The 12,751-nt window shown below is 38.0% G+C and overlaps 1 protein-coding gene across 7 annotated transcripts in view; it reads right to left on the bottom strand.

Moving 5' to 3' along the window:
- Positions 1 to 11,223, bottom strand: part of LOC123772277 (FIGNL1-interacting regulator of recombination and mitosis) — a 43,771-nt gene extending 32,548 nt beyond the window's left edge. Inside the window, exons 1-7 of one of the 7 annotated variants that reach the window (XM_069311269.1) lie at positions 11,055 to 11,223; positions 9,520 to 9,644; positions 8,897 to 9,109; positions 6,835 to 6,977; positions 4,377 to 4,525; positions 1,601 to 1,818; positions 568 to 713 (exon numbers count right to left, since the gene is read on the bottom strand). In XM_069311269.1, coding sequence (XP_069167370.1) covers positions 568 to 713; positions 1,601 to 1,818; positions 4,377 to 4,525; positions 6,835 to 6,977; positions 8,897 to 9,109; positions 9,520 to 9,636 — 986 coding nt within the window. In that variant the 5' untranslated portion in view covers positions 9,637 to 9,644; positions 11,055 to 11,223. Of the gene's footprint in view, positions 1 to 567; positions 714 to 1,600; positions 1,819 to 4,376; positions 4,526 to 6,834; positions 6,978 to 8,896; positions 9,110 to 9,519; positions 9,645 to 10,024; positions 10,347 to 10,831 lie in introns of those variants that run through there. The other 6 variants (XM_069311265.1, XM_069311267.1, XM_069311263.1 and 3 more) reach the window with 6 other exon arrangements.
- Positions 11,224 to 12,751: the final 1,528 nt, after the last annotated feature.

The raw sequence follows: 12,751 nt of genomic DNA, 5'->3' as shown, positions 1-12,751 counted from the left end.
AACAGCAATGTCTGTTCCAATAATCTGTCAGCCCAGGACATATAAAAAACAGCAGCCAAAGCCGCGAACTTATGAACATCGTGGGTATGGGGATAGACCGCAGGCTGGCTGGACCGAATAATCCTGCAGACGACCTGGGAGACCCGCGCCCTGGAACAAGAAAGAAGGGAAACCGGGTCCACCCAAAGCGCGTCCCCTGCTACGGAGGCCGTGGCACACAAATAACTGCGAAGAGTCGCAACTGGACACAAAACATGATGCACCCCCAGTCGAACCAACTAAGCATCAACACCACCAGACAAGTGCTTGCATCTCTCTATCACTGCATTATCCCTGAATTCCACTAACTAGGAGGTGTCATTGTTATCATCAGTACCGGTTGCACATGTTTATTTTTTTTTTTAAATTTGTATAAAATCCATTTCTTAACATATTGGGATAAAATTTTCATGACAACAGTTTTCACTATATTTCATACTTGGACGAATATTTTTGTTATTTCACGGCCCCTTAAGAGAGTTGTTTTTATTGCATATAATCTTCAAAATAAAGGTTTTATATAGTCACCTGAACAACAGCATCAACAGTGAAGCCAGAACAACGTGTACACCTCTCAAATATCCTCGAAATTTCTCACAAAGAGAAACAATTATTTTCAGACAAAAGCTTGTCATTTTGATGATTCGCTGAACAACTTTTTCGTCTCTCTCAGTCTGTATTAAGAAAATTAACAATGATTAAAAGTTCTTATGCACCGTTTATAACAGAGCTGCATAATGTGGGTCTGTGATAAATGAATACTAATATAACTGGTGAGTAATATTCTTCCAATGAGTGGATATCCTTCTTCAGAAATTGATAAGATCTCACACTGAAGTCCTAAATTTCATTAGATTTTCCTTGATTTACTTTTGAGATATATATTTTTTTAAATTTGATTTAGGTAAGGTTGCCAATATTCAGTCATTCAACTAATTTTATTCTATTACAAAATTTAAAGTTAAATGTAACTAAACTTCCCTTTCTGGGGAACACCTCAGTAGCTTCCTGGAGTTCACAATACTGATATATTGTACTACAAATATACTAAATATACAAGGCTGCTATCATGTCTGCTTACTCAATGGGGACAAAACTTTTCAAATTGTCTTACCCAGCGAAGGGGCAAGAGAGGCGTTTGGAATCACTAATCAAGTCAGTATTGAAGTATACAATCCCATAGCCCATAGTGAAGCCCATACAAAGCTGACAAAGAGTCTTGCTAAACATTTCTCAGAATGAAGGCCGAGTGTTTTGTACTCCTTTGTCTTTTAGCAGGCTGTTCACCTCTGTAGTGGATTGATCTGATTCTCAAGTGCTTCCCTTGCTGTATAGGTGCAAGATGGTTTAAAAACGTGCTTGACCCAAGTGAGTAGATAGAAATAATGAGAGCCTGGCATATTCAATGTCACTAGAATAATGTGTCAGTGCCCTAAGTTAAAAGCAGCTACTGTGAGGTCTAGCTTACAAACCTAAACTTAACACTTAAGAACTTAAAAAAAAAAAAAAAAAAAAGGACAAAGTATAGCAAGAGAACATATACAGAAAATGCCCCTCTTACCATTATGGAATTTTTAACAGGAATAGAAGCTAAAAGGTCAAAGCCATCTTTTATCTCCTTCACTAAGGCATCCAGCGGAGAAGAGAGGTCTATCCGAGTAACTAATTCTCCATGATGCTGTTGAACTAAAGTTGCATATGCACGCCACACCACTATGCAACCACGAATTTCTGATAACTGTGACAAACATGATGCTGTTACACAGAGCTGCTCACACACTGTTAAAGACCAAGATAGTAATTGTCAGCACAAAAATTACAACATAACATAGGATGGCAATACATAGATTTGCATGTACTACAGTACAGTATAGTACATACATATATATACATGCCCATTCATGCATACATGGTACAGTGTGTATTTGAGTATGTACTGTATGAGCAAATGTATGAGAAATAAACACTCATAAAGAGGCTGTGTATTTCAGTACCTGTATATAGTACTCTTATCCAGAACTCAAGTAACCAGCATTTCCAATATCTCCCAATTAAAATCACTATGGAAAATCAAATTCAACACGATTCCATCCAACAGACCTGGAACCTTTATTCACCCTTTAAGTCTACTGTAACTTCAGTATACAGTAATTATAATAATTATAAACATAACTTTGTTAATGCTATTTGATAAAATAACAAAAAAATAACAAAATTTCATTGGGAAGCACACCCAATAATGAAACTGGGAAACAATATGACACTTGATACATGTTTCTGCTAATGATAACAATAACTAAATTTTTTAAGGTAGACCAGCTTAGTCTTCTTTACGTTCTATCGATGTATCTATAGCCCCAACAACTTATTTCCTCATAGGAGCTTTCCATTAAATGCTAATCAGCCTGCCTGCCCCCATCTACAAGGCTTTGCAGAGGAGTCAAAGACCCATATACCGCCAAGGACGAAGCCCATTCCAACAGGAAGACAACTTCTCAGAGACCGTTCCCCAAACCCACCAGAGAAAGAAAATCTGGCCGAGCATGGATAACGTATGTGAACACCTAGAGATGATAACTCTAGGCCCATGCAGTTCGAGATAGTTAATCAGAGTCCACACAAAATGTGAGGCATAAATATATACACATTGTGAAACAAATACAAAAAACAGAGCATATACAAAAGCTAATGGCCTCCATATGACGAAACCACAGTACAGGATTGTCCAGAACTTATCTGAAAAACCTAGACAATTCACTTTCGCAAACAAAGCAGTAAACATTTGAAACAAGTGAGAACGTTGTGGAGGGCAAAACCATCAGTACAGGTAGTTTCAAAGGGTTATATGAGAGTGCTGGGAAGACAGGGCACCACGAGCATAGCTCTTATCTTGTAACTACACTTAGGTAATTATATTTAGGCAATTATACCCCATCTGCTTGTAGTAATCTCACAAGCACCTAATTTCTAGGCGATTCAGATGGGGGCTAGCATGCTTAAACTTTTCTCATCAGGCTCCAGAATGATTGAACTGTCATGGATCACAAGAGATTGGCCGAGCTTCCTGCTGTTGAAGAAATCCCTTAATAGAATTTTTTTTTTTTTTTTTTTTTCTTGAGTTTTCTTTTCTTTTTTTTTCTTTTTTTTTTCTTGAGTTTTATACAAGAGTTGTTACATTCTTGTACAGCCACTAGTACGCGTAGCGTTTCGGGCAGGTCCCTGGAATACGACCCCCTGCCGCGATGAATCGTTTTCTTAGCTCCTCAATTGTTTAACAGGTCGCATGTGTCCATTAAGACTCAAGAGTTTGTTCAGCATTTAATGCCCCAGTTAAAGGTTCCTGTTTTACAGACCTTATGGTCTTGATAATCATGCTGTAACTTTGAAATGTAAAGTGCAGTTATTTTTATGTTGCCACATTTATAACATGTTGTTTGAGCACTTATAAATATTTGGAGGGAATGGGCACTCCAGAAAAACTAAACATTATTTTTATTATTTATTATTATTACAGTATTATCATTATTGTTGATTTATGGGCCACAGCAGCAGTGGTGCTGGATGTGCCCGTGTTCCCATGAAGAGTAAAATGCAAAGCATTACAGCTATATTAACGTCGCCTGTCAGTGGAAGCAAATGTGCATGATGGCTAATCAACTCACTGGTAAGCAGATGTTTGTGGAGCCCCAGGAATCCCTCAGAGAGGCAAGCACAGGCCCCACACAGAGAACATGGGACAGCCAAACAAAGTCAAGTCAAAAACTCGATGGCTCCCCTAAACTTATACCCAAATGGACAGATACACAAAAACATCTTCCAGTGACCTTCTGCGGAACAGGAGCCAGCTGCCCACCACACACTATGGGCACACAAGGTACCACTAAGACCAATTTCCAGCATATCTTGGAAAAGCCAGCGCCAAACACTGTCTCCCTGCCCAAAGAACCAGCCAGAAAACGGACAATTTTGTTCAACTTCCCTGTGACCCTTGGCAATAAGTTTGCCAGGCATCACATCATAACAATCTGAAGCAATGAATAGGAATGCCTGACAGCAGTATCAGAACCCAATGGTTAAAATCATGTCATGTATTCCAGCAGTCCCTAAGTGGAATAGGTGTCCAGACACCTGCTCATTATCAAGGTTGAACCAGGAGTCTATTATTATTAATATATTTATTATATTTATTATTATTATTATTATTATTATAGACTAAGCTATATTATTATAGACATAACTGTACAAAAACTTGTACTGAAATTTAATTTAAATACGGGTCAATCAAACTTTACAATTACAGTATGTACTGTACTGCATTGTACTTTTAAAACTATTACCTTGCAGAAGAATCTCCAGATCATCATTGGAGTTGAAAGTAACCCTTGATAAAAGATGTGCAAACTGGGTAGAGAGGCTAACAGCGTGTTGGAATAGTGTTGAGAGGTTCTCCTTAAGAAGTTCTAAATGGCTGCCATAGATGTTTTCACTGCAGAAAATATTGTATATTAATTACAAGTACATACAATATCCTAAAATTTCCAATTGATCTTTTACCTTCCAAAATGCTATACACAATTCATACTTTTATATACCCATCCCACATTTGTGGCAAGACTGTATACTTACATGTAATATTCATCTGACACAATAACCATTAATTATCGTGAGAATAGCAGTACATTTGTTTTGATAGAATAAGGCACAGCGTAGGTAGGACTGGCCACTTAATAGTAGTTTCATTATTTAAAATAGTATTAAAATTCAATTAACTTTAAAATACAAATGAACCTAAATAATGAACAGTAATAAAAAAAAAAAATTTGATATGAGCACATAATTGTCCCAATCACCAAAATTTTAGGACAAGCAGATAAATGACAAAGGAATATCATCTTCTAGGCATCATTTCTTATACCAATAGTTTACCTTCTTTCCCTTATTCTTTTTGAAAATTAGATAGCAGCTGCATGTCATAATTGATTAATATGTAACAAAATGCTGTTAAATAAAATTAGGAAGTTTTTTAATCTATCGTCATCGGTAAGCTGATGATAATATTACTCAAATCATCATAATACATAATACCAAAAATTACCAAAAATCTGGACCCCAAAATAGCAGATTCTGAAAAAATCTGGAACAAATCTGTGCATTTTATTTTCCCCAGATTTTAGATTTAAAACAAAAAATCCAAGGCTGCCTTTGATAATGCAAACTGACATGTCATTTTGAGAGAACTAGCAAGAATGAATATTGGTGATCGGCTTCTTTGTTGGATCAGAGGTTACTTATCCAACAGTAAGTCATCTGTATTAATCAAGGGACATAAGGAGGGTAACAAGAGACTTCAAACTAGGCACCCCACAGGGACATGTTATCAGCCCTAACTTATTTAATATTTTAATAAACACAGTTAAATTCTGTGCCTGGCAAACCCACATGCACACCATTAGCTATGCTGATGATATAATGATAAATACCACTGGGTATGCTAACACACACAACACATTTAACTCCATATTAGACTCATGTCAGGATCTAGGTTTAGTAATCTCAGCAGAGAAAACAAATATACTAAATTCATCCACCCAGGCAGGGAGGAGCTGTTCACAAGATGTAACTGTATGATGGCTCCCAGCTTGACTATGTAAACAGATTCAAATACCTTTCCTTTGAGGTGCCACTGTATGGTCCTATTGTAATCAGACTCTGTCATCAGTATAAAGAAAGGTTCAGAGCTCTCAAGGCAGTTGCAGGTTATCACTCAGGCTATGGTGCCAATGTCAGAATTGTCAAAATGATGTACAGTACCTTGCATACATCAGATCTTTAGTGGATTATGCTGCACCTCTGCTTGCTCTGGTGCCTGTAAGAAAGCTTGCAGGACTTGAAAAATTGCAGAACGAAGCCTTGAGGATTATCTTTGGGTGCCCTCGTACCACAAAGATACTTAATATGAGAAAGGAACTTAATATTCTGAGCCCCATCGTGTTACTTAAATTAACTCTCAAATTTGAATAAAAATGCTTAGGGTAGCTCATCCTAACCCTTGCACAAAAGCCCTCCAGATTTTTTCATTGTTCAAAATGGATAACTAAAACTAGAACTGAACTCAGAATATATCAGATTTCTAATTATTGTTTAATTAGAAATTAATGAAAGGGAAATTAATTGCCCATTAATTGGCAATTAAATTTAAAACAATTAAAAGGGCAAATTTCTGGAAAATCCAGATTGGGTCTGGAAAGATATAATCCAGATCTTGGAGGCATCACTGTACAGTAGTGGCCTAAGAATAAGGAGAGTTGGGAGGGAAGGAGAGCTATTTGGAAGTCATGTTTGATCTTAAGAAGCAATTGTAAGTTCTATGAGTTCTTATGAGCATTCCCAATGGGGGTGTTGCTTTGTGCTGAATTTAATATTTTCCTGTGCTCCTTAGCACCAGTATGATCCTATAGCACAGATGTATTGTAATGCCCTGCTGTGAATATGCATGGCCTATCCTTCAGATCCAGTCGAGTATTACCATAGCGAGTGTCTGAAGAGATCAGCTAAGAAAGCTACTTTTGGCAGGTTCCCTCTTATCATCACATGGTACATATACAGTCACAATCCCCACATTTAGTCAATCAATTTTCACTTTCAAATTCGGGTCTTAAAATATTTGAGCAATGGTCCAATGGGCAATAATCAATATGTGACACACTTTGGATCAGAAACCTGTCAGAACCTTAATTATTAAAAAGGAGAATCCTCTAAAACTATTGTATTAATTTAAGCCAAAAGTTCTCTTACCTCTCTTTACAGTGGCCTAGAGAAAGGTTGACAATATGTAGTAGGGCACTGGGCAAGTTGCTTATATCCTCCATAGCAACCTTTTCTGCTTGTAGCAAAAACTGCAATGCTAGCTCACAACATTCTGCCACCAGATTGCATTGCTATGAACATAAAATTAAGATAAACCATGCTAAAATCTTTCCTTCCTAGAACAAGGAAACTTGTTTCCAGAAGCTATCCCAATAGAAACACAATGCAGCATAGGTTTAAAGAAAATGGAAACTGATAAATATGGTACAGAAATGTATACACACATGTAGTTCATTTAATATTACTAACATCTAATACCAAGCAAGACTGAACTTGCCAAATTCATTATGTAAAATTCAAATTGTGATGAACTTTTGGTAATTGAATTTCTTTGAGAAAAAATCCTAAATTAAAAATTATTATTTCGCATTGGAACTCATTAATATATTGTAGCTTAATGATAGAGAAAAAACACAGAAATAAAGATATTTTAGGTAAGCAGATAATGAGTCACAATAACGTGGCTGAATATATGACGACCAAACCACACATCAAAAGATGGAGAAATAACAACGGTTTGGTCCGTCCTGGGCTATTATCAAGTCGAATGTTAGGTAACTGAAGTGAATAATGAGTAATATGACCCTTATATTAGTTGACATTTAATATCCAGTCATTTTATTTAGTGCAATCACAAATCAAATGCATTAATACTGTACCTACAATCCACAAATTCCCATGAACAGTAACCTCAAAGGCTCTAGAAATGTTTGATAATACAGTGGTATATACAATAGTGCCCCCTGGATTAATTCACATCTTTAAGAGTGGGTGGGTGGGTGAGGGAGTGAGTGTCAGTGAGTGAGTGTAATTACCTAAGTGTAGTCACAGGATGAGACCTATGCTCGTGGTGTCCCATCTATCCAGCACTCTGTCATAATGCTTTGAAACTACTGACGGTTTTAGCCACCACCACCTTCTCGCTTAACTTGTTCCAACCATCTACCATTAAGGAAGGTGCTACCAACCATTTTTGCCAGACAAGGACAAGGCTACAGATTCACATGAGGGCCCTAGAGATATCACCAGGGCCGAAGGAACTGAACCCTTGCCCCAAAAGGAGAGCCTGAGGTACCCCAACTCTACAGCCGGAGGCGAGAGCCAACATAAACACCGCCTTAAGAAAACTATCCTGGACAGAAGGGACAGCTATGTACCGAGGAGGAGGAAGAAAATACCAACACCTTGTCCAGAGACCAATATGGCTCAGTAAGACCATAAGCTAACCAGAAGTGAAAGAACGCTCAAGACATCTTGCAGATTGCCACCAAAGAAATATCAGTGCCAAATTATAGCAAAAGCAATTCTGCCAACACCAAACTGTAAGAGGTAACAGTACTAGGCATAAAATATTGATCCAAAGAACAATCAGGACAAATATGACAAAACCACTGGAACAGACACAGAAGATGACAAAGGGACAGAAAGAGGTGAAATGAATGCCAGACAACTTCATACTGCCACTGTGAAGATAGATGCAGGTGAGACATTAATAGCTCAGGCCACCTGCTCACCAAGCAAATGGCGAGAGACCCATTTGCGACCCAAATGGTGTGAGACCCATCAAATTCCAGACACACGGAGTAGAAGAAACTATTGAACGTGCGAGGTACATCACTAGGTTGAATTCCTTAAGAAATCCTTCATTCCCTCAGAACTAAGCTGCTCTGAAGGAATCATTTGTGGAGTCATTTGGTTATTTCGATGTTTCATTTTCTACAAGCTTTGCAGCTGTCGGTAAAGCCTACCTGACTTTCTAGATGCATTCTCGGTGAGGGGTGATAAGTATCCCTGCTTTCTCTGCCTCTGTGAGAAGAGCAGATTCTAGCTCTGGTCCTGGGTTAAACAGGATTCCTGTGTCTGATGTGACCCAGAAGTTAAGAGACATCTCAACAAGATAGTTTGAGGAAGCCACCATGGGGCTCCTTCTAGAAAATAGGAACAAGTGCAGAAAATCCTACAGAATAGATCACAATGTGGTACATCTAACCTGAAGCATCTTGATGACTCTCTCTATATTTTTCCTTGCTTCACTTTCACAATCTTGCAAGAATCCATTAAAAGCAGATTGGAGACAAGATAAAGCAGCATGAAGAAGCGTATAGGTCTTTTTGTCAACTTGAAGATGGGGTAGAAATAAACCACACACACATCTTGCAACTTGCACTGCTTCTTCAGCGGATGGAGTTCCTCGCAAAAATTCGTGCATTTAGTTAAGGCAAAAAATTCAGTGCTGAATGTAAGGAAATGCCTCTTTCTGGGCAACATTCAGTAGCTCATTTCTACAACCTGGAAGCAACTAAGCTTCCAAGAAGCCCTACGAATGACCACCGGGTACCACGACCAGATTCTGGCCCTCTCAAATGTTGAATGTAATGAAATGAAAATTTCTTGGTGAGCTCCAGTGAACTGAAAAAAAGGACCAAAGCTACAATGCTGATATAGTGCCAAGCTACTGTTATTTTATTTATTTATATATATATATATATATATATATATATATATATATATATATATATATATATATATATATATATATATATATATATATATATAAAATCATACAAAAATGTAATAGAATTGTATTAATCACTCAAAGTATTAAAAGGATATTTCAACAATCGGTAAAACATTCGGGAGTCTTTGTAGTATCTCCTCATCTGTCCACTCGGCGGCTTCTGCTAGCAAGCTTAAAATGCTGTCTTCCCCCTGGGATTCCTGTGACCCCATTGCTCTACCTGAAAAATAAAATGAAAAGCAAAGACAATGAAAAAGCTATACATATGTAACATTTTGTACAAATTTTCTTTATAGATTTTAGTTATGAACTTCTTGTTCTAGTTTCTGGCATGTGGTTTAATAGTGTACATGCAAAAAAAAAATTTGCCTACTTTCCAGTGCACCTGACAAAAGCTCAGCTAATGAGAATAGGCAAGCAAAATCCAACAAAATGCTAGGAATCATCATATACACCTTTGCATCCACGTACAGTACAAGAAAATATTATCCAGTTCTAGTCATTCCTTGCATGCCCCCACTGGGACAATAGTACAGTATTACAGTGTAGAGACTAAACCATCAGAACATGACACCTCTAGAAAAAGATTTAACACATTACCCTCAGACTTAGGCTATCATCAATAACAGCAGCAATTTAGCAGTCTCCGTGGTGTAGTGGTAAGACACTCACCTGGCGTTCCGCGAGCGCTATGTCATGGGTTCGTATCCTGGCCGGGGAGGATTTACTGGGCGCAATTCCTTAACTGTAGCCTCTGTTTAACGCAACAGCAAAATGTGTACTTGGATGAAAAAACGATTCTTCGCGGCAGGGGATCGTATTCCAGGGACCATAGGATTAAGGACTTGCCCGAAACGCTACGCGTACTAGTGGCTGTACAAGAATGTAACAACTCTTGTATATATCTCAAAAAAAAAAAAAAAAAAAAAAAAAACCAGGTAAGCAACAGATTACAGGAATAACAATTCATCAAATTCAATCTAAGTTTTCAAGATATTGTACAGAATAGAAAATTTATAACAATGTTAACTTCTTCAAAATATATAATAATGAACATGAGGTCACAGCTTAAAGTTGACCATGTAATCTTGTAGCACTGAAACAATGTAATACTTCTCCCAGAGGAATTTTCCTGAGGACAGCTGTGAGCTTCCCTCTCACCACCACCATTAGATATGGTGGTGACTTTAACCCTTTCACTTAAGAACATAAGAACAAAGGCAACTGCAGAAGGCCTATTGGCCCATACGAGGCAGCTCCTATTTATAACCACCCAATCCCACTCATATATCACCTCACACTCCTGGTCAGTTTATATACTGTGCTTCCACACACCCATTAAATGACATCCTGCCTGTTGAACATGTAAGGAAACTGATGAACAATTTAGTAAATGAAAGGGAGCACCTTTGTTGGGGGGTGTTGGACCTTATCCCGGGCTGCTATGTCCTAGTGAAGGTGTGGTCTCCATGCATGTATACAGTAGTCACAGTGAGGATAACGCACCACAATCATACAATTGAATCATTACCTTTTCTACAACACAGGATATTATACACAGTGATATAGCTGCTATAATAATGTCATATAGCATTCGATAACTAATAAATAAAACTGTTAGTGAACCTACATGGGCACTTTCAAGTATAACAACACCAGACAAACTGACATTCAGCTAGCTAAGCACTATTGTGGATTATTGTGCACTATTGTGCACTACTGTGTACTCTTGTGGAGTGTGAACCTGGCGGGTCCACCTGCAGTGTTGCTAACGTCAGCGCTCATTCTCCCGCAGTGTTCCCACCACCCTAACCATGCCAAGCAATTCTATACATTTTTTTTTTTGAGATATATACAAGAGTTGTTACATTCTTGTACAGCCACTAGTACGCGTAGCGTTTCGGGCAAGTCCTTAATCCTATGGTCCCTGGAATACGATCCCCTGCCGCGAAGAATCGTTTTTTCATCCAAGTACACATTTTACTGTTGCGTTAAACAGAGGCTACACTTAAGGATTTGTGCCCAGTAAATCCTCCCCGGCCAGGATACGAACCCATGACATAGCGCTCGCGGAACGCCAGGCGAGTGTCTTACCACTACACCACAGAGACATGTGTTATACTAATTTATATACTGTATTTTATTTATTGATATATGTATATATATATACAGTACAAGAGTTCTTACATTTATATAAAGGCACTAGCACGCATAGCCTTTCGTGTAGGTGATTAATCATAATTTTCCCCGGAATATGACCCGTAAAAATCGTTTAACAACTCATTCACTGCTGGGTGAACACAGGTTACAGTTAAAGATTTATTGTATATATTTATTTATTTGTATACAAGAAGGTACATTGGGTTTATGAGAGTACATAGCATTGATGTTTTTACATTCTTGTACAGCCACTAGTACGCGTAGCGTTTCGGGCAAGTCCTTGGAATACGACCCCCACGAAGAAACGTTTAACAACCATTACCCATTTTACTGTTGAATTAAACAGAGGCTACAGTTAAGGATTTGCGCCCAGTAAATCCTCCCCGGCCAGGATACGAGCCCAGGATATTTCGCTGAAGAAAAGCTGAAAATGTAGGTAATAAAAAGTTAGGGTTTCTAGTTGCAGTTAGGTTTCTTGTTGTATTAAAACAAAAACAGTGAATAATAAATATAAATGTTAAAATAAAATAAATAAAAATAAAGTCCCGAAAGTTGTTTTAGGTAAAACTAGCAAAAAATCCTACAGGATCTCTGAATTTGTCGCTATCAATAATTTCTTACTTCTACGCATGTTTGGCATTAGTTTGAAAGAAATATCCATGAGTTTTACTGCTATAACTTTTAAAGACACAGTAAAAGGTAACTGGGATAAAGGTTTTATAAGTAAAGGTAAATATTTTAGCCTTGGGTACGATGACCGGCGGGTCGCTGTACAGTGTAGCCAGATTGGGCTACAAATAGCGAATTGGGCTACTTTTGAGAGCCCCACGCTCCCAAATTTTAAATTTCGCTACTTGCTACTTTTTGGGCTAATTTAAAAGCAAGATGTGCTAATTTGGGCTATTAATGTTAAGAATCTCCGTTACCAGTCTCCGTGGTGTAGTGGTAAGACACTCGCCTGGCGTTCCGCGAGCCCTTTGTCATGGGTTCGTACCCTGGCCGGGGAGGATTGACTGGGCGCAAATCCTTAACTTTTTTTTTTTTTTGCAGGGATATTCCTGCGCGGGCCCTAAGCCTCTGGCTGGCAAGATAATAGATAGATCGATAAATAAATAGACAACTTTCAAATATTGCACCAAGTAATGGCGAGAGGAAAAAATAGACAGT

The sequence above is a fragment of the Procambarus clarkii genome, chromosome 69, assembly GCF_040958095.1.
Source record: "Procambarus clarkii isolate CNS0578487 chromosome 69, FALCON_Pclarkii_2.0, whole genome shotgun sequence".
NCBI classification, from domain to species: domain Eukaryota; kingdom Metazoa; phylum Arthropoda; class Malacostraca; order Decapoda; family Cambaridae; genus Procambarus; species Procambarus clarkii.
This window is presented reverse-complemented; position numbering and strand designations above follow the sequence as displayed.